Source organism: Phaenicophaeus curvirostris, chromosome 2, assembly GCF_032191515.1.
Source record: "Phaenicophaeus curvirostris isolate KB17595 chromosome 2, BPBGC_Pcur_1.0, whole genome shotgun sequence".
In the NCBI taxonomy this organism is placed as follows: domain Eukaryota; kingdom Metazoa; phylum Chordata; class Aves; order Cuculiformes; family Cuculidae; genus Phaenicophaeus; species Phaenicophaeus curvirostris.
In genome coordinates this window covers 97,137,233-97,158,614 of record NC_091393.1, presented here as the reverse complement: position 1 = coordinate 97,158,614, position 21,382 = coordinate 97,137,233, and the positions used below count along the sequence as shown (strand labels likewise).

The 21,382-nt window shown below is 42.7% G+C and overlaps 2 protein-coding genes across 5 annotated transcripts; both read left to right on the top strand.

Annotated features, from left to right (window-relative positions):
• The first annotated feature begins 1,456 nt into the window (after positions 1-1,456).
• Positions 1,457-10,391, top strand: SNRPB2 (small nuclear ribonucleoprotein polypeptide B2). Of its 3 annotated transcripts, none has more exons than XM_069850149.1 (7): positions 1,457-1,510; positions 1,742-1,828; positions 4,109-4,281; positions 6,486-6,629; positions 7,757-7,810; positions 9,404-9,492; positions 10,013-10,391. In XM_069850149.1, the coding sequence occupies exons 2-7, from the start codon at positions 1,765-1,767 to the stop codon at positions 10,170-10,172; spliced, it is 684 nt and encodes a 227-aa protein (XP_069706250.1). In that variant the 5' UTR covers positions 1,457-1,510; positions 1,742-1,764; the 3' UTR covers positions 10,173-10,391. The 3 variants fall into 3 exon arrangements, with proteins under 3 accessions (XP_069706250.1, XP_069706251.1, XP_069706252.1); XM_069850150.1 differs by having other exon boundaries at positions 1,492-1,530; XM_069850151.1 differs by lacking the exon at positions 1,457-1,510 and adding an exon at positions 2,006-2,122 and having other exon boundaries at positions 1,740-1,828.
• Positions 10,392-16,021: 5,630 nt separating this feature from the next.
• On the top strand, positions 16,022-21,161 carry OTOR (otoraplin). 2 transcript variants are annotated; one of them, XM_069850152.1, is made up of 4 exons: positions 16,022-16,500; positions 16,972-17,111; positions 17,675-17,785; positions 19,941-21,161. In XM_069850152.1, the coding sequence occupies exons 1-4, from the start codon at positions 16,254-16,256 to the stop codon at positions 19,971-19,973; spliced, it is 531 nt and encodes a 176-aa protein (XP_069706253.1). In that variant the 5' UTR covers positions 16,022-16,253; the 3' UTR covers positions 19,974-21,161. The 2 variants fall into 2 exon arrangements, with proteins under 2 accessions (XP_069706253.1, XP_069706255.1); XM_069850154.1 differs by having other exon boundaries at positions 16,040-16,500; positions 20,774-21,132.
• The last annotated feature ends 221 nt before the right edge of the window (positions 21,162-21,382 follow it).

The following is a 21,382-nucleotide window of genomic DNA, read 5'->3' as shown; positions in this document are numbered from 1 at the left end:
CATATATATATCGCACAAACCATCACAGTGGCACACCATTCCCAATACCATGCAATACTATAAACAACTGAAGAGCGCACTGTTATCTTCCATGAGTAAATAACATCTCAATCAACAGCTTTTTTTTTTCTTCAATTCACTTCAATGTCATTCTTTATAGGCTTCCTAAACACCAGGTTTTCTTTTTACTCAGCAGACTCTAGGATCTGCCACTAGTGCCGGGCATTTCTTCCTGAAATGTAACTGAACAACCCTTTGACTGAGAGCTGGGGTTGTTCAGCCTGAGGAGAAGACTCCAAGGAGATCTTATAGAGGCCTTCCAGTACCTGAAGGGGGCCTGCAAGAGAGCTGAGGAGGGACTTTTTACAAAGGCTTGTAGTGATAGACTAGGGGGAACGGGTATAAACAGGAGAGGAGTGGATTTAGACTAGACATAAGGAGGAACTTCTTCACTATGAGAGTGGTGAGGCACTGGCAGAGGTTGCCCAGGGAAGCTGTGGCTGCCCCATCCCTGGAGGTGCTCAGGCTGGATGGGGCCTTGGGCAGCCTGATCTAGTGGGAGGTGTCCCTGCTCATTGCAGGGGGGGTTGGAACTGGATGGGCTTTAAGGTCCCTTCCAATACAAACTATTCTACGATTCTATAATACTTGATCTCTTTACAATGAGATGACCTGTCCAAACACAATTTACAGCTTAGGCAAGAACTTATGATTATGTTCTTTCCCTCCCAAAGAACTTTGTCTAGTGGGAGGTGACCCTGCCCACAGCAGGGCGGTTGGATCTTTAAGGTCATCTCCAACCCAAACCACTCTATGATTCTGTGATATGCAACCAGATGAAACCACTGCAACTTAAAATTGTTTCTGAGAAAGACTGCATAATTATTCATAGAAATGAAGGTATGCAGCCTGCAAAATTATTCCAAAAATTCAAAGGCTGTAACCTCAATCTCTGCTCTGTTTATTTATCCTGAGCTACCACCACCCCAGGGGTTTTTCAAGAAATTGTGCCTTCAAGAAATTACAAGCTCAGGTACACAGAATCATGGAGTGGTTTGGGTTGGAAAGGACCTTCAAGATCACACGGTTCCAACCCCCCTGCCAGGGGCAGGGACACCTCCCACTACATCAGGCTGCCCAAGGCCCCATTCAGCCTGGCCTTGAACACCTCCAGGGATGGGGCAGCCACAACGTCCCTGGGCAATCTCTGCCAGTGCCTCACCACCCTCATTGTGAAGAAATTCTTCCTTATGTCCAGCCTAAACCCGCCCCTCTCTCCTGCGCACCCACTGCCCCAACTCCTATCGCTACACCCTTTGGTCACCGGCCCCCCGACCCCGACCCGCGTTGCTGCCACTGCGCATGCGCCGCGCCGGCGCATCGATCGCTCCGGGAGCGTCTCTACAGCCGGCGCTCTGCGCATCGATCCCGCCGGGAGCGGCTTTGAGGGCTGCGCTGCGTCCCCGCGAGCGCGGGGCGGGAGCTGCCGCCGCCATCTTGGCGGGAGGAGGTAGGGCGAGGCGTGGTGAGGTGAGGAGGTGGCGTGCGGCTTGGGCCTGGGGGCGGGAGAGGAGCGGGGTTGCTGGACTGCCTCCCGCCCGCCTCTTGCCGCGCTCGGGCCTGTCCTCGGGCCCGCGGCGGCGGCTCGGGCTGCGCTGCCGGGGTTCGATGCTGCCGGGTCCCCTCCCCGGCGGCCCGGCCCGCCTCTAATCGGCCCCCCCCACGTGTTCTCTGCCCGCAGGGAGGTGAGCAGCCGCCCCCAGGATGGACATCAGGCCGAACCACACTATCTACATCAACAACATCAATGACAAAATTAAGAAAGAAGGTACTGGCACCCCTTTTCCGGCGGCCGCAGGCTCCGTTGCGGGGCCTGGGGCGCTCCCGGCGCTGGCTCAGCCTCCACCTCTGAGCAGGCGCCTGGTGGTAGAGAAGCAGCGGCTGAGGGCAGTAGAAGTAGAGCAAATTTGAAATCTTTTTCTAAGTCGGGACTCTTGTTTCTAAGGGAGCTTCTGATCGCCTCTCTGCGGTGGCTCTGTGGCCAATGGCCTGGGAAAGGTTTACTGAGTAGCCGTAACGATAGCATCGTCAGAACATCCGATGGACGCCAAAAAGCGTGTTGGTATGCATCTTGGTGGTCAGCAGGCCCCCGTCATTGCAGTGTGGAGGTGCCTGTGTGCTTCTCGTGTTTTAGTGCCATACAGAACCAGTGAGTGTGGCAGGAGCATGCCTGCTGAGGAGTTTTCTCCTCGCAGTGTGCTAAAGAAATACCTCTAGCCTTTATCTGGCTGTATATCATAGAGACATAGAGTCACCAGGTTGGAAAAGACCCACTGGATCATCTAGTCCAACCATTCCTATCAAACACTAAACCATGCCCCTCAGCACCTCATCCACCCGGCCCTTAAACACCTCCAGGGAAGGTGAATCAACCACCTCCTTGGGCAACCTGTTCCAGTGCCCAATGACCCTTTCTGTGAAGAATTTTTTGCTAATGTCCAGCCTAAACCTCCCCTGGCGGAGCTTGAGGCCCTGGCGGAGCTTGAGGCCATTCCCTATTGTCCTGTCCCTTGTCACTTGGGAGAAGAGGCCATCACCCTCCTCTCCACAACTTCCTTTCAGATAGTTATAGAGAGCAATGAGGTCTCCCCTCAGCCTCCTTTTCTCCAGGCTAAACAATCCCAGCTCTCTCGGCCATTCCCCATAAGGCCTGTTTTCCAGCCCCTTCACCAGCTTTGTTGCTCTTCTCTGGACTCACTCCAGAGCCTCAACATCCTTCTTGTGGTGAGGGACCCAGAATTGAACACAGTATTCGAGGTGCCGAATGTGCATAGGTCTGTTCACTTAATACCTATGCTTAGCTCTTGATCGAAAGTGATCAAGGTAATGTATTTGCTATAATTCGTGAACTGAGTGGCTGGATCAGACTAGCACTGCTAAAATGTTTTTTCAGGGTGCTTCAGAGTGAGATCTGAATGTTGAAATAGATTTGCCGAGAATTTATTTGTTTTTATCAAGATGATTCTACTGAAAAAATTTAACTTGTGACTTAATAGTGTGGTAAGTGCCCTGTGAACTAGCAGGACTCCATTATGAGGTGCTGAGGGATATGGTTTAGTGTTTGATGGGAATGGTTGGACTCAATGATCCGGTGGGTCTCTTCCAACCTGGTTATTCTGTGATTCTATGAAATTGTGTAATTTTAATTTTTAAATGTAGTTTTTCAAATTATCTGTAAAGCTACAGATGTGACTTCTTTTTAAATACAGTTTTTCATGTTATTTTTGTGGGAATTATTTTGATAAGATAACTTCTTTTTAGAGAATTGTGCACTGTCGTTGATCAGGAGCAGTTGGAGAAAGTGACGGTGGTATTACTAAGTCTCAACAGCGATAAAAAAGAGGCAGTGCTTTTATGTTGCTGAAATATTTCAAATGTTAATATTTGTGAGAGTAATTGTGCTATACAGAGGATTTATTTAGCTTGATTGGATAAGATTAAGGTTTAATTTGGCACGTAGTCAAGTGGTTTTAAATAATGACAGTAAATCCTTTGCAGTTGTAAGGTACAGTGTGGTCATATGAAAGCATCCAGAATATGGAAGAACATTTAATGCGTGTGAGAGAACTGATCAGTTACTAACAAAATGCCCAGATTTAGTTAGCCTTTAAGTAGTTGCTGTTGTGCTGTGTTCTTTTTTAAGCCATACCACTTCACTAGTGTGCTACGGTATGAATTATCTGATCAGCCTGTTATACATCGTACTTAGGTGTGTGAGAGCGAGAGAGAGTATATGTGTATACATGTATATGAAGAAATATGTATACATACTTTTGTGTAATTTTTACCCTTTTGGAGTGGTAGAGTGGATGGAAGTACAGGCTTTCATTACTTGACTACTTGCATTGTGAAACCAAATGTTGTACACAAACTAACCAAACCTGGATAATTGAACTTTTACTCGTGCAACATTTTTAACTAAACTCATGTGATATATCACTGTGAGCTAAAGCTGGCAGAAACCATTGTCCCTGAAGGACACTAAACACTGTAAAAGTGGACATTTGCATGTAACCTGTTATAACCCATTTTTTCATATTGTCAACAGAACTGAAAAGGTCCTTGTATGCGTTATTCTCACAGTTTGGTCATGTGGTCGACATTGTGGCTTTAAAGACTATGAAGATGAGAGGACAGGCATTTGTTATTTTTAAAGAACTTGGGTCATCTACCAATGCTTTGAGACAACTGCAAGGCTTTCCATTTTATGGGAAACCAATGGTAAGTTATTTTGTTTGCTTTTCAAAGAAAGAAAGTGTTGCCACGGTACAATACAGTGGTTTGGTACTTGCACCTCGTGAATTAACTATTGCATGTACTTGCAATTGTGCTGTTGCTCGTTCATGTCACATCTTGAAGAAGATTTATGCAAGCTAGAGGGATGCCAGAGAGACTGTTAAATGCACATGGAGGTTGAACCTACCTTTTAGGTTCCCTTAGTGAAGGCTTTGGGTTTTATTTCTGTGCTGGATTAAAGTTTTTCATATCTTAAATCCTTCCATTTTACTCATCATGTCTTCTCATTCTGTAATTTTATTTAAATTGGGTGCTTTCAGATAAATTATGTAGAGTACCCTTTAGTTACTACCATATTTGTAATAAATAGGTGGCATATGATGCTTCCTTTTTGAGGTAACAGTGAGTAGGGTGAAGATCTCTTCACTTTTACTTTGTGGAAGTCAACAGATGTGACCAGTAGTTGATTTTTAAATTGGTAGCTCGTTCTGCTTGTGCATGCATTGGATCACCAAACCAAAAAACTGAATTTCAGTATAACTTCAGTTAAGCAAATACACTGCTTGTTGATAGACAGTGATTTAATAATGTACTTGATAAGGTACAGAATAGCACAAAAGTTGACACAGTTTTATTACTGGCTCTTGGATAATCAAGCATCTCTTGATGCTGCAGCTGTTTGTGAAGCATAATGGTATATGCAGATGGCCCACTTAAGTGGTGAATGGATATGCGAGGTCCAACACAAAAAAACTGAGACTAACCCTATAACTCAGGAACCAAGAGTGGGAAGGGAGAGACAAAAGACATGTTCTAACCTGTCACACTGAGACAAGGCTCAACTCAATTGCTTTGTTCAGTACGAGTGGATGCGTGCTCAAATATAGGTGTTTCTTACCCTCAGTCAGAAAGTGTCAGTGTCCACCAGCCCACAACTCTTTGTCTGTGAAGGAGTTTTTAACCTAATAACAGCATCTCTGTACTTGAACACCCACCTTATTTGCTAGATCCGGCTCCCCGTGATTTCTGCCTCTTCCCTAAGATCAAGTCGGTGCTCAAAGGAACCCAATTTTGTCAGTAGAAGATGTGAAAGTAAAAATGATGGAGGTCCTTGACAGTTTTTCAGAAATCTGTGGAATTCCTTTGAATGTTGGCAGCATCATATGCAACTGTGCATCAGAACTTTTTTTGAAGATGGTCTTAATTCGTTAAACGAAAAGTTACAGATTCAATTGTTGTGTTTTTTGTCAGGCTTCGTATTAGTTGTAGCTTTGAGCTTCAAGGAGAACACAGACGGTTCTCATGTTGCTGAGCTACGATTTTTTTCATTAGTACTTTCAGATTCTCTAATGAAATCCTTTACTAGGAATTGTGCAAGCTCAATTCTATCAGTAAACCTCAACAGAAAGTAAAAGATTAAGGCTTCTTCATAAGCTTTCACATGTACTTCCCTCTCTGATTATTGCCTGCAACATGCCTACTTTATCCAAGAATTAAATAAAACCTTGAAAAAATCTTTAACTGCTGTGCAGTTCTCTGTTGAGGTAACCCCTGATAGTAAACACCTTAGGATTGTGTGCATATATAATGTTGTGCACCTATATATTCTTAGATGTATCATCTTACCCCTAACTAGTGCATTGAACAAGCTTTGTCAGAGAACCACCACCACTATGCTGCTGATACGATTTACACAGTCCAGTTTGGATTAAGGCAGGTACTTGCCTTTCTGTTTAAGAAGCCTTGAGTTTTGCTGAACTCCATTTTCTGCAGAGATCTGAGAAATCACTGTAAAATTTTATCTTCCCTTAAAATGGTGTTAGAAACTCAGATTTTTTTAATAGCAGCTAGTACCAGTTTTGTCAAGTGTCATTATATAGCTTTGTACATCTGTTACCTTCATAGACGTTAAAAAGATGCTGCTAGATAAACAGAGTTCTGATTTCAACAAGTTAAAATTTGGAATTTCCATTTGAGGTGTTTATTTTACTGTTCCATTGTTGTGCTCAGAGTTAATGATGAGATTTAGATACTCTTTAAGTATACCTACAGTTTTTAACAATATTTCAAATATAAGAAGTTCTTGCAAAAATGTGTAAATGCATAGTAGAACACAAGGGGTACGAAATGTTCATTCACTCTAAAATACATTGTTGGTTTTGTTGGGTTTCTTGTTTTCTTTTAAAAAGCGTATTCAGTATGCAAAAACAGACTCTGATATCATCTCTAAAATGCGTGGCACTTTTGCTGATAAGGAAAAAAGGAAGGAAAAGAAGAAAGCAGCCAAATCTCTGGAGCAGGCAGCAAATGCAGCAAACAAAAAGGTTATCCAGGTAAGTTGCTTCTCTGCTTAAAAAATAAAAAACAAACACACAAAAGCCATTTTACATTTTCATTTAGGAGTAAGTATTGTCTTTTGGTATTTCTCAGTTCCCTAAATTCTGCTCTGTTGATAGCTAAAGCTCTTGAGCACTCACCAGAAGTTGAAGGAGAGGGAACTGATTTCCCTTGCTGTTCCTTTTATTTTTCCTCCTTTCTTATTGCCAGATGAAAATAAACATGTAGGGTAAAGGTACAATAAAACAATGTAGAAACTAACCTGTTTTTTAAAGGCAGACATCTCTCCTTTTTTTCCCCCTATCTTTAATGGCACCTTCAAGTGCTCACTCAGCTTTCTTCTGAGTTTTTTAATGCCATATTTGCTCTGTCAGCACTGAAGAACGGTAAATGGGAGCAAGATAATTCATTTACAGTAAGATGAAAAGGAGTTGGCTTGGAATGTATCTCCGCTAAGGGTTAGCCTGGCATAAACTAAAATAATATAGTAATTTATGGGCTGAAGTGGCAGAAAACATCAAGGCACAGAGGTCTGAATATTGTGTCATTTAACTACACTTCCTTCTGAGGCACAGATTGGTATCAAGGAGAGAGAAAAGAGTGTTAATAGCAACATTTTCTAAGTAAAGTGTTCAGGTTTCTTGGGATTTATTAAAAACGTCAATTGCTAGGTACAAATCTCCTAAGGAGAAATAATTGCTGCTAGCTATAGTGGTAATATCTTCAATTATCCTTGCTAAACTGGAGTCCTCAGTGTAAACACCTGTTTTTTTCCTATTCGGAGAAAGAAAGCCTTGTTGAGGCCTTCATTTTCAAAACTAATTCATTACTGTCGAGTAAACCAGATCTTATAATATGGAGGAATGGTGATTTGCTGTATCTCCTGACTCAGCCATTAGGCAGATGAGATATGACTAGTGCTTTTTCCTTTGTTTGCCTGATTTTGGAGTTCAGCAAAATTAACATGCTACTTTTGTGAAGTATCTTGTAAGGAACAAATGTTCCTTGGATTTTAGGTTAAAAAAAAACTTGTTGCATACTGCTTGAGTTGTACGGAAACATTGTGTGCTTACATATTTCTAACAGAACCTCTTTGTAAAACTGTTTTGTGCTTATTTACTAGGGAGCAACACAAAATTCAGCTGGTGCCCCAGGGACTGCAGCACAGAATCAGCAGGTAATGCTTTTTTATGAGTAAAACCAGTAATGTTTAAAAGTATTCTCTATGAGTAACACTTTTTTACATGTGGATATATTTTACAGCTTCCTTTTTGTTCTATGAGACACGTGTCTAACAGCTAAATCGTAGTAAACAAAAGAGAGAAATCTCACTTCTACTGGATCTGGTTGACATGCAATGAAAATCTGCATTCTCTCATTGTCATACAGAAAAATGCATTTGTTCACTAATCCTACATGATTCTTAAATTTGGATTGTGCTCAGTATCAGTTGAAGGATTTTTGATTTTGTTTTACATTGTTAATGTCCCTTAAATTTTATTCTAGTAGTAGAAAAGCAGAAGGCAAACTAGACAGGGTGTCGGAATATCTGCCTGAAAGCTTATGTTCAGGAGTCTTGAGGTCATCTTCACCTTTTCTTTTTCCTCGCAAGTGTCTTATTTTCCAATGGATTCTGTGGAGATGTAGCAACGACTGCCTGTGTTTCACTCATCTTGTCTGCTCAGTGACCTTCAAAATGATTCCTGTGTATTAAAAGATGAGGTTACTAAAGAGCCAGGATTTGCAGGAGGCCAAATACTATAGGAGAATATCTTTGCTTGCCCTGCATCAGTTTCTTGGGTAATATGATTGAGAATGCATACATAATCCTCAGGGCAGAATGTCTTGCTCCCAGTCTGAGTTTTCTTTTGGGTATCATTTGTGACAAAGCATGGTAATGAGTATACCAGTTTGCATCAAAGCACAACAGTGAGTATTTTGGTATTTGTTTGAACTTCAGAAGTTTTATTTTCTGATGGCACTGCCTGGAATATTTCCATCAGGTGAAGGAAATTGTTCTGCTGAGGAATTAACTTACTTGGCACCATTGTTAGGACAGTTGAAGTTATGGTGTTTGGTTTCTTTTTATATTTTGTAATCTCCTTGATGTCTTGGGGAGATTCCAGCCTTTCAGTCCAGTGTCAGCAAGCTGACTACTCAGCCTTGTGTCTAGTGGGTTGTTACAAATTCATATTAACAGGCAAATCTGGTAAGGGCACTTTGTAAAGCTTTAAATCTAATGGTATTTCTAGTTATTAAATTTGAATAGAGCACTGTAGTAAAACCATGTGGGGTTTGTGGGTTTCAGTTACCTAAAGATATTCAGGGTTTTGGTACTCCTGCATATGAACAGAGTGTTTGTCTTGGCTTCCTACTGCTCTTCTGGAAGGATGGGATTCTCCTGCTGTCATACAGGTGTCTTGGGCAGGCAGTGCTCAGGCACCTGGATCCCACTCTGGCAGTGCCAAGCTCTGGTGCGGTGGAGTAATGCAGTATCAGCTGTTGAGTTGCCAAGTTTAAATATGACATCTAAGACAATACATTACTGTGATTGCTGTGGAAATGAGTGCTTGTTCAAATTAATATATCCTTGTACAAGAACTAAGGGGCTATGCCTGCGTATTGCATGATGGTGTACTGAAGTCCAGCTAGCAGTGTTATGAGCAAAACTAAGGATATGCGAGTCTTTGTTCAAATAATCATGCAGACAGATGCAGGGGGACAGGTAGTTGTGTATAATCTTCTGAGCTTTGATTTTCTGTTGTTGCAGGTGCCTGATAATCCACCGAACTATATCCTTTTCCTTAATAACTTGCCTGAGGAAACAAATGAGATGATGCTGTCCATGTTATTCAATCAGTAAGTTTTGAATAGAAAGGACTTCTCCTTTGAATTCTTCTATTACCTGTATGTTTTTTCTCATTTGGCAAGCTGACTTTTTAGAAATGAGTTTCTTCTCAAAGTATTTCAGTTGTCTCACTGCCAAGATTACAGATGTCAGTTCTGATGACTTGGTGCAGATAGCAAATCCGATTTCTTTTTGTAGCTGATTTTGATTGTGTAAGTTATCTACTATCAATCTACACTGGGTTTAAGCTGGTGACTGTAATACTAAACACTTCACAACAGAAGGAGCAGTTTTAAAACTAGCTTTAGTTGCTTCCATATGTGTGCAAGACTGATTAAATTGCTTCCATTTAATGATTTTTAGTTGAGGCTTGGTTCTAATGACTGGACATGTAAACCCCTTCAGTTTAAATCTTTCATTAGTAGTAAATATAATACTCTTAAATGCTTATGGTAAGGTCTTATGGGTACTGAAGGGAGATGTATTCTCAAACTAGGAAATGTTATCTGACTCTTTCCCCTTATTTTAAAGGTTTCCTGGATTCAAAGAAGTACGCTTAGTGCCTGGGCGCCATGACATTGCATTTGTAGAGTTTGAAAATGAGAATCAAGCAGGAGCTGCTCGGGATGCTCTCCAAGGATTCAAGATTACTCCATCTCATGCCATGAAAATCACTTATGCAAAGAAGTAACCAGATGCTTCTATGAAGGACTGTGGATAGGGTTTTTTTAATATGGTGACATATTGATCAGCTGGCATGTTTCCTGTTCTCTGCAGAAGACTTAACGCTTGTGTAAAATTGCCACAATGGCCAGGACAGATCTAAGATTTCCTTAGGTCTGCTGGATAGTAAGGTTTTGTGTTGAAATGTTAATTTTTATAAAATAAATACAGTTTATGCTGTTTTCAAGCCATGTTTTTTCTTGAATTTGCCTTCTAACTGATCTGCTAGGCTTGCAAGGCTTATTCAGTGCATTGGTTTACTAATTTTTTGGTTCCTTTAATTTCTCAGGATTGAGTGCTGGAAAAATAGCTGTCTTTACAGAGTGAAAGTCATGAGTGAAATCCCAAGTGAAAATCAGAAATGCTAGATGTCAGCATATTCAGAACAAATGCAACGCTCAATCTTCAGTCTCATTATCAAGGTGACAGCTGTTTTTCAGCAAGAATGATTTTTTTTTTTTCCCCATTTGTTAAAAACCTCTGCAGGTCTTGTGTGACATGAAACACATGGAATACAGTGATTAGATGCAGTACTGCAAGTTGTAACTGTTCTAAATACTTAGGTACAAAAATCACTTTAAAAACTGAAGTGTTTTGTTCAAGTAATGGAAGACCTTGAGACATATTTTGCAAGAGAATGATGAGATTTACTTAAATGTGACTCTGGTTTTGTGAATCTTTCAGTAGCAGTTGCATGATGTTGGCTAGGAAGATTGCAATCAGACCCTTCAAGGTTTAAGCTTGAGAGGAAGTGGTTGCATGGTGTGTTCATACTTGCAATGTTGCATCGTTCCTGTCTTTAACACTTTCTCTCGGGCCACTTACTGCCCTTTTGGACAAAGAAGTAGTGGGACAGATTTAGCATTATTTCCTTTAGAAACAGCTCCAGTAGGTATTGGAGTAGCTGATGTTGCGAAGAAGCATGTGTTGTGTAGCAGCTATGCTGCAAGTGCTGAGTTTTTTCTGTTTCCAAAGTTATTTGGTCAATGTGGGCAGGAGGAAGGATGCTGGAGGCTGTAGCCTTTCATCCCAATGCTAAATAGAGAGGAGGGGGAAGCCAGGATGAAGAATTCGATTAATACCTGGCTCCGAGCCTTGTGCGAGGAGAGGGGCTTTGGCTTTTTTGATCATGGGGGGGCTCACGCACCCCCAGGCTTTCTCGCTAAGGGCGGGACACATGGGTCTCCTAGGGGGGCTAAAGCCCTTGCCAGAAACCTAGCCAAGCTCATAAATCGAGCTTTAAACTAGATGTGAAGGGGGAGGGGGTTGAGCCCAGGCTAGACAGGAATGAGCCTGGATGTGGGGAATTGGTGATTGGGAGAGGGTGCGCGGGCGAGGACCACCAGTACCTCACCACACAAAAAGTGGGGGAGAACACACCTCGGGGTGCCAAGGGAGATGCAGGCACTCTGGTGCTAGCTACTCCAGTTACCAGGCAGTTGGGAATGAGCCCTGTTCCCTCTAGGAGGGCTGAAGGCTTGGCAGCTCAGCTGAAGTGCATTTACACCAATGCACGCAGCATGGGAAATAAGAAGGAAGAGCTGGAAGCTGTCGTAGGACAAGGGGCCTATGATGTCGTTGCCATCACGGAAACGTGGTGGGACGACTCATATAACTGGAGTACGGCTATGGTGGGGTATAAGCTTTTCAGGCGGGACAGGAAGGGTAGGAGAGGAGGTGGGGTAGCCCTCTTTGTAAGGGAGGACTTGGACATCACTGAGATGGATTGTGGAGATGAGGAGGTTGAGTGCCTGTGGGTCAAAATCAGAGGAGCCCACCAGAAGGTAGATTTTGTGATGGGAGTCTGTTACAGACCACCCAACCAAGGAGAAGCAGCTGATGAGCTCTTCTATAAACAGCTGCGGTCAATCTCTAGATCAATGCCTCTCGTTCTGGTGGGAGACTTCAATCTGCCTGATATCTGCTGGGTGTACAACACAGCAGAAAGGAAGCAGTCTAGGAGGTTCCTGGAGTGCGTGGGAGACAACTTCCTTGCACAGTTGGTGAATGAACCAACCAGGGAAGGTGCCCTCCTGGACCTCCTGTTGGTGAACAGAGAAGGCCTTGTAGGGGATGTGGCGGTAGGTGGACGCCTAGGACTAAGCGACCATGAGATTATAAAATTTTCTGTTCTAGGTGAAGTGAAGAGGGTGGTTAGCAAGACGGTAACATTAAATTTCCAGAGGGCAGACTTTGATCTCTTCAGCAGGCTGGTTGGTGAAGTCTCATGGGAGACAGTACTCAAGGGCAAGGGAGCCCAGGAGGGCTGGGAGCTCTTCAAAGGGGTGGTCCTAGCAGCTCAGGAGAAAGCCATCCCCGTGGTCCGGAAAAAAAGCCGGCAGGGGAGAAAGCCAGCTTGGTTGAATAGAGAGATCTTGAGGGATATCAAGAAGAAAAGAAATGTTTATGGCCTCTGGAAGAAGGGACAGGCCTCTTGGGTGGACTACAGGAGGGAAGTGAGATTGTGTAGGGAAAAAATCAGAAGGGCTAAGGCTCAGCTAGAGATTGGATTGGCCAAGTCAGTGAAAGATAACAAAAAATCTTTCTACAAATATATAAATAATAAAAGGCGGACTAGGGAGACCATACAGTCCCTATTGGACACAGAAGGAACAACAGTAACAGGGGATGAGGAAAAGGCTGAGGTACTTAATGCCTTCTTTGCCTCAGTCTTTAGTCGTAAGGAGGGTTGTTCCATCTGTGTACAAACCCAGGAGGTAGAGGAGCATAATGAGGCTCCCATGATCCAAGAGGAGGTGGTCAGAGACTTGCTAGCCCGACTGGACAGTCACAAGTCTATGGGGCCGGACGGGATTCACCCTAGGGTACTGAAGGAGCTGGCGGATGTGCTGGCCAAACCCCTTTCCATCATCTTCCAACAGTCCTGGAAGACTGGGGAAGTCCCACTGGACTTGAGGCTGGCTGATGTTGTGCCCATCTACAAAAAGGGCCGCAGGGAGGACCCAGGAAACTACAGGCCTGTCAGTCTGACCTCAGTGCCAGGGAAAGTCATGGAGCAGGTGATCTTGAGTGCTATCATGAAGCACATGCAAGAGAACCGGGTGATCAGGCCCAGTCAACATGGGTTCACAAAAGGCAGGTCTTGCCAGACTAACCTGATCGCCTTCTATGACAAAGTGACCCGGCTACTGGATGAGGGAAAGGCTGTGGATGTGGTCTTCCTGGACTTCAGCAAAGCCTTTGACACAGTTTCTCACAGCATTCTGCTTGAGAAACTGTCAGCCTCTGGCCTGGACAGGCGCACACTATCCTGGGTGGAAAACTGGTTGGATGGCCGGGCCCAGAGAGTGGTGGTAAATGGTGTGAAATCCAGCTGGAGGCCAGTGACAAGTGGGGTTCCCCAGGGCTCAGTGCTGGGTCCAGCCCTGTTCAATGTCTTCATCAATGATCTGGATGAAGGCATCGAGTGCACCCTTAGCAAGTTTGCGGACGACACTAAGCTGGGTGGAAGTGCCGATCTGCTGGAGGGTCGGGAGGCTCTGCAAAGGGATCTGAACAGGCTGGACCGCTGGGCAGAGTCCAATGGCATGAGGTTTAACAAGGCCAAATGCCGGGTCCTGCACTTGGGGCACAACAACCCTATGCAGTGCTACAGACTGGGAGAAGTCTGTCTAGAAAGCTGCCTGGAGGAGAGGGACCTGGGGGTGTTGGTTGACAGCCGACTGAATATGAGCCAGCAGTGTGCCCAGGTGGCCAAGAAGGCCAATGGCATCTTGGCTTGTATCAGAAACGGCGTGACCAGCAGGTCCAGGGAGGTTATCCTCCCTCTGTACTCGGCACTGGTGAGACCGCTCCTCGAATACTGTGTTCATTTCTGGGCCCCTCACCACAAGAAGGATGTTGAGGCTCTGGAGGGAGTCCAGAGAAGAGCAACAAAGCTGGTGAAAGGGCTGGAGAACAGGCCTTATGAGGAGCGGCTGAGAGAGCTGGGGTTGTTTAGCCTGGAGAAGAGGTGGCTGAGGGGAGACCTCACTGCTCTCTATAACTCCCTGAAAGGACGTTGTAGAGAGAAGGGTGCTGGCCTCTTCTCCCAAGTGACAGGGGACAGGACAAGAGGGAATGGCCTCAAACTCCGCAAGGGGAGGTTTAGGCTAGACGTTAGGAAAAAATTCTTTACAGAAAGGGTCATTGGGCACTGGAACAGGCTGCCCAGGGAGGTGGTTGAGTCACCTTCCCTGGAGGTGTTTAAGGCACGGGTGGACGAGGTGCTGAGGGATATGGTTTAGTGTTTGGTAGGAACGGTTGGACTCGGTGATCCGGTGGGTCTCTTCCAACCTGGTTATTCTGTGATTCTGTGATCTATAACCACAGCTCTGGGCAGTCCCTTCCTGCACTGTGTGGGCTGGAGCTGCAGAGTATCTGTTGCGCCCAGTTTGTGTTCTCAGACAACTGAAATCTGGCTTAAAACTGGTCTGTGGACAAAGTGCCGTGCCTTCAGGGAAACATGATTGCTTTTTGTAAAATCTTTGTATACTTCATAGTTCTGTCATGTCCACTCATTTCTGAGGAAATGCTATATTTCAGTGCATTTGTAAGCCATATAAACTACCTTTTCCACACTAGACCTGAAAAATCTTTCATCTTCTGCTCCCAGAGTACATTGCAAGTTGATGATTCTTCCACAGTTGTCACAATTTCTGTCATATCTCCATATGTATCTTTTTCATTCTTTATAGTGATCTTTTTGTGTGATTTTACGAGTGTAACACTTACAAGTGAAAATGATTTCAATATGCTTGTAGGGGAGAAAAAGTGACTCTTACTCCATCATGAATCTTATGTTTTTCCTTCTGCAGTCACAATTTTGTAGATAGTAATTATGCTGCCCTTGCATCCCACTAGTCTGTGTACATAAGGCTACCATTGCAGCATACCACTGTTCTTTGGTTTTTTTCACTTGGAAGGGTTTATGTGGTGCTGTCTCAAAGGAAGTTAGACACTCCATATGGAAGGCTGGAGGGAAGGAGTAAGAGTCTGGAAGATTAGAGGACACTGTGGAGAAGTCAGTTGCAATCGGAGGACAAGGAGAGAAATTGCTAGGTGCTCTTTCTTTTAAAAAGAATGTGGGATTTTTAATGACAGTTGACAGATTCCTCTGTTGTTTTGTGGACTGAAAGCTGGTACAGCCAGCAGCTCTTCGGTCCTCCTTGTGACTCAGGTAGTGCTGGTTCTCTATAGAGTGCTGGTTTTGGAATTCCCAAACTTGCTCTTGGTCACTTTTAAGGACTAATCCAGACCAACCACCTACAACCTGATAGCAGTGAAGTGAATTGGTTACAGTGTAGTAACTGGTGGTTGTTCCTTCTATGCATGTGCATAATTTTAATAAAAATATTCCCTGCAAGTTGTGCCTCATATATGCTAGGACAAGATTTTGGGAAGTTAGATGAATTCTAGATGTCCTCTCCAAGGAATAAAGAGGACCTTTAAGTAAGTCTGTGGTACTGTATGTTCAACATCCTGAGCTGCAAGCTCAACTGTGAGTTCAGCTTTGTAAATAAATGGTTGCTGTCCTGGTGTAAACCATGTTTTGTGCTTGATTGTGTCTCCCTGTGGATATATGCACATGTGGTGCTTGAACTCTTAGATTTCTATATAAATTGCTGACTTGCAAAGTCTTTTTACGGGGTTTCAGCTCCCTAACGGTTTGTTTAGATTTGTGTCCATGTGTTAGGGTTCTAGTAGTTCCTTTCTCTAGACCATAACAGGGGAATCTCTGCCACTGAGGGTTTACTGTCTGGAGGGGGTGGGGAGAGATTATACTTGTCAGTGAGAGTTTTTGAAAATGAAGGACTGGAGGATTTAAAGGGATGTAAGCTCCTTTGCTGCTTACCAGGCCCTGACTTAATTTTCATTCTCAAACTTCGCTTGAGGTAAGATTAAGACTATAGATGACTACAGGAAGGCTTAAAGTGTTTAAATAACGTAGATGCTGATTGAAATGTTAATTCTGAATAGCTTTGGGAAGGGATTTGATTTCATGAGTGGACCCTGAGGTCTTCCTCCTGCCTGCAGCTCCTCTGGTGGGATGGAATGTTGCTTCTACCCCTTCCCATTGGCCTGGCATGTTTGTCCAGGTGTCTGCCTCTTTCATAAAAGTCAGGGATTGTTGGACCCAGCGAACATTCAGCAAGTGCTGCAGCAAAGAAAAATGAGCCAACGTGTTTATTTGGTGGTTTTACTTTTGTGTCTTGGGTTAATGTGCCCTCTTGTAATGGGAATTTTTATGGACAAGCTTGCCAGCGAGAAGCTGTGTGCTGATGACGACTGTGTCTGTAAGTAATTGTGCTTTATTTTTGAGGAAAAAATAGCCTCAAAAATGACTGTGGAGTTTAGATGCAGTAGTGTGAGGGAAAACTACGCTACTTATTTACCCCTTACATTTGTGTTGGTTTGTCAGTTTTAAATTGAAGTGGGGGAGGGTTTATGTGGAATGTCAAATGCAGTTTTACTGCAAAAAGGGTTTTGTAAGGGACATTTTTCACTCAAGTTAACGGTAGGTGTAGAGAGATGGATTGTAATTTCCACTATAATGAAATGGCTTGTTCTTACACTGTTACTTTGCTTACTGGAGAATAGAAAAAACGAGCAGAATGAATTCTTGAAGACTTATTAATTTCAGGATTACCTATTATTATTTGTAGAAGTGGTTTCATATGTGCTCATACAAGCACACAGGTATTTATATTTCTAGAAGAATATACGTATTTAAATTCGTCCACCTCATTCTTTTTCTTTTTTCCTAGACACCATTTCCCTTGCCAGAGCAGAAGAGGATTATAGTGCTCCAGACTGCAGATTCATTAATATTAAAAAAGGGCAGTTGATTTATGTTTACTCAAAACTAGTGAAAGAAAAAGACTCTGGAGAATTCTGGGCTGGAAGTGTAAGAGGAGATTCTTGTTCATATAAGCAAACCAAAAGTAGAATAACATGCATTTCTGTCGAGCAATGGATGCTAATACTGAGCTTTTGTGGAGTTTAAAGCAGCAACTTAGCTTTCAAAGTGTACGTTTAAATTGAGGATTCTTAAGGGTTTTAAACATTTTTTTTTGTAATGAAGTAACAATATGATAATTAAGAACTGAACCTTGATGGAAGGGCTCCACAGTTCTTTGCTGTGGCTGCTTGCAAAAACTATGGAGGAGGAAGCATTTATCACAGTTGGTCATAAACCCTTTACATTTAAGGGAAGTGAAGATAAATGTTAGCTGCATTTAGAAAAGATTTCAAGATAAACTATAGGCGGTATTAATTACTTCAAAAAAAAGTATGCCTGTATCTGAAATTGAGTTGATGTTTCGTTTCGTATGCCAGCTAATTGGAAACTGGGAAGTCTGAAAGCAGAGTAAGAAACAATTAGTAACTGCTTTTGACTAAGTTATGAACTAGCTCAAACCAGATGAGGACTGTTTTAAGGTACCTAATTATACATCTCTCTGCTTGAAGGTTTATGGAGAGCAGTATGAAGACCATATGGGGACAGTTGGTTATTTCCCTAGCAGTTTAGTCTCAGAACAACATGTCTATCAAGAAGCAAATAAGACTGTTCCTACAACGGTAAGGAATTTGCAAAGCCCAGCTGGCTACATAGTTATACTTGGCTGTGTAATGCTAATTTGCTGTAAAAACAAATCATGATTGTGGCATTGGATTGTAGTATATCACAGATGCTTAGGGATTCAATCTTCAGGCCTTTATACAGGCAAAGAGCCTCAATAAAATCACTAACATAAGTTGTGATATTGCAGGCATTACAAATGCTGTATTACGGGCTTGATCCATTAAGAGTTCCTGTTAATTTGAATATTATTCCTTCAAGGCCATGTAAGTTTTAGCCAAAGCTTCTTTTTTCAGTCTGGATATTTTCCTGTGTGCTTTAGTAACAGCTACAAGTCTTGTTTTTATTAATTGTCAATACAGATGGCCACTGTCATACAGAACTGATTTACTGAAAGCACGCTTGCTTTCTCCTAAAGTTATTGGTACATCAAAAAGCTGAATTAAAATGCTGTAGAAAACAAGATAGTGTTCTGTAAGACTATTCCTGAAAGGGTGATTATCCCTGATTATGTACAGTAGTATCTCTTACACCAGACAACTCATAATTTTACTGAAGATCTGAAACACTTCACAGAGGCATGGAAGAGGGGAAGGTCCTTTCTCAGAGGCTGGTATGTTTTGGCTTACAGCTAACGCACACTGCTAGCTTATTTCTATGCTTAAAATAAATTGAGTGGTAGGTTGCCAGTAATTATCTTCATCCATATTGTATATTTAGTTATGTGCTGATTTGAACTGTATGACAAAATGATTACTCTGTCAAACCTGAAATCGTATATAGTCTCTTTAATCCTAGGTCCAGATTATTAGATGGGTTTCATTAGCACAGAGGAAATAAGTGAAAGGAAGAATTTTGTTTCATGTTGCTAGGTTTTGCGTTATAATGTGGCAGACAAGCTATATTTAAGGAAATGTGAATCTCTGAGTGACTGCTTTTCTTGACACTGCATTAGGTTATTCTGAATTTGGCCCAGAAGCATTACAGCAATTAATTAGTCACAGAACATGAGAGAATTTCTAAACTATGTTTCTAAGCTCTTTTGTCAGCAGTATGACAGCCAATCTGCTGCATGACAAGCTGAACTGGAAGCAGAGGTAGGTCAAAGTGATATTTTAGCCTGCAGTCTGACTTGGGGTCCAGTTGGGCTGTTGTTGATCTGCAGTGCAGAACTTTAGGTAGAAAGGAATTTTCTTTTGTAAAATAAATGACACAGACTTTCACAGTCATTTTATTATTACTTCATGTTCTTAATATGCAGGAACTTACCAATGAAAATTAAGGGCAAGATCGCTATGTTCTTGTTCTATTGTCGCAGCTGTACGTTGTAAATGTGACCTTAAGGATCTGACTCAGAGTTCACATTTAAAATGATCTACAGCACATCTTGACCAAACGGAGTATGGGTATGCTGCTTGCTCCAGAAATATCCCTTAACAGTGCTGTTTTATACAGAGCTAGTGTTGTGTGCTGCCGTAGATGTTTAAAATGCCACCAGCATCCATGTGCAAATCAGTAGCTGGTATTTGCTTGCAGCTCTGTAACCTTCCCTCAAGCCACTGGCAATGTTTTCACCTTGCTCTTCTGGCCTTGTACCTGCAAAGCCCAATATTGGTGTAGAACGGATTCTCTTGGGAAGGGGTTGTCACTGATGTGATAACCCATCTTCTCTACCCAGCCCTTCTCCTGCCCCTTGTGGTAGTCTTAGCCAATCTTACCCCTGGTCTCTAGTGCTTCATTTATATTAGGGGACCTGATTATGCCCAAAGCTTAGCGGTTAAGCAGCGTGCAGCACCTACCCCTGATGGAAGCACTGAGTGGCACACACGATGGCATCGCATGGAGGAACAACGGAGAGGGAACCTGATGGAGAAAAGTATTGGGGGTGTGTGGAATGTGCTGCACTGGCAAGAAGCCTGAAAGACAATATTAGTGTGGGGGCTTCTGTGTTTCTCACCCTCCTTTTATATTTTTTTTTTTCTCTAAAAAGCAACTTTTACTGTTGGGGTTGGTGTATGCCATCAGCTAAAGACCCTGCTAATAAACATTTCTGCCTGTGAACTTCTCCCAGCACCCTTTTGTGCAGCATGACGTAATCCATATCTGATGGCTGCCGTTTGAGCAATGTTATCTCAAGAGAGTTTTTTTCCCCAGTGCTGCTACTTCTTGAACATTGAGTCAGACTGAATAGGATAGACTCAACACAATAGACTGTGTACTACAAAGCAGTGTTTGATTGCCTGTCTTCCTTCCATCTCTTAAACTGGCCATTTGCTGGGTAAGATGAGAGTACTTTCATTACCAGTAAGCATCCGCTCTGAAACAGCCCCCTGTCCTCTGCTTCCAGTGGACAGCGATCTGCGATACGCTGGTCTGGTGTAAATGTTGTACAGTTTGAGCACCACAGTGTGATAATTCCCTGCAGCAGAATCAAGACCTATGTAGATCTTGTAAGCTGGGTAAGATAATAGCAGGAAGTTAGATGAAAGCAATATGCTATGGAAGTCTATCACATACTGGAAGTTTTCAAGAAAAACACTGGCATTTGTTTTCTAGTCACGGTTCTCCGTAGCAAGTGTATTGCCTAGCCTCAGTCTAAGCCATCCTTTTCATGCATGATGGGGAACTGTTTAAGGATAAAGGGTTACCTGGATTTATTAGTCATATGTGTGGATATGGGAATACAAAACAAAAAAGGGAGATAAAGGAATCATTTGAAATGAGGAAAGAAGGTGGTATTGCCTAATTCACTTTAAAAATTTATGGCAGGAACAAATCATCCCAGCTATGCAAAAGGAGTCATAAGACAAAGGACCGTTTCCTTTCCTGAATTCTGTGAAGTTAGTTTATTTATAGAGAACATACTTCGAGTATATTACAGTGTGTGTATTCAGTGTTTGCATCTACTGGTGTACCTTTGGGGGATGATAAAGTAACAATAATCCTTCAGTAATCTCAAGACATCTTTCCTTTTAACTCTCTTTCAGGACATTGATTTCTTCTGTGAATAGGGCTGAAAGCAGTCAGATAATCTCTCGGCTGCTACCAGGGAAAGCCGACAGGAAGAAACTTCAACTTCCTGAACACACAGCCCTTCCTGTAATAGATGTTTGTAAAACAAGAAATCCTTCTTCAAAACAAGAAAATATTTGTTTAAAGGGAGTGATTTGGGATGGGGAAATAGTCCCACACAGAATTTGTTCTTTAGAATTTTTTTACCTGCGTATACTTTGTTCTTGTTAATAAAGCTAATAGCCTTTGAGTTGCTATAAGTCTGTGTGGAATAGGTTATGTATGGGATTAGATATGTGTGTTCTTGAACTGCGTTTTCCTGTCATAACTTTACAGCATGTATTAGGTGGAAATTACTCAAGGAAATACCTTCCTTGAGTAAGCTGTCTGTGACTTGTGGGAATAAAGAATTTTTATTGCAACAGCTATCCAATGACTGAGAAATCACCAGTAACTAAATATGGACTTAAGCAGTGTGTTGAAAAAAAAAACTATCTCACCCATTGTGTGTGTTGGTATGGGGCAAGTTCAAGCTGAAACTGTGGCTTAGAGCTATGGGCTGAAGCTGGAGGATGAGGTTAGGT

What these genes read in the sequence shown, in the direction of transcription:
- SNRPB2 (XM_069850149.1), top strand. Translation starts at nt 1,765, where the DNA reads ATGGACATCAGGCCGAACCACACTATCTACATCAACAACATCAATGAC. An exon ending in CATTTTATGGGAAACCAATG is followed by an intron (nt 4,282 to 6,485) that starts GTAAGTTATTTT and finishes TCTTTTAAAAAG; the next exon opens with CGTATTCAGTATGCAAAAAC. An exon ending in CTGTCCATGTTATTCAATCA is followed by an intron (nt 9,493 to 10,012) that starts GTAAGTTTTGAA and finishes CTTATTTTAAAG; the next exon opens with GTTTCCTGGATTCAAAGAAG.
- OTOR (XM_069850152.1), top strand. Translation starts at nt 16,254, where the DNA reads ATGGAATGTTGCTTCTACCCCTTCCCATTGGCCTGGCATGTTTGTCCA. An exon ending in TGCTGATGACGACTGTGTCT is followed by an intron (nt 16,501 to 16,971) that starts GTAAGTAATTGT and finishes CTTTTTTCCTAG; the next exon opens with ACACCATTTCCCTTGCCAGA. An exon ending in GAGAATTCTGGGCTGGAAGT is followed by an intron (nt 17,112 to 17,674) that starts GTAAGAGGAGAT and finishes CTCTGCTTGAAG; the next exon opens with GTTTATGGAGAGCAGTATGA.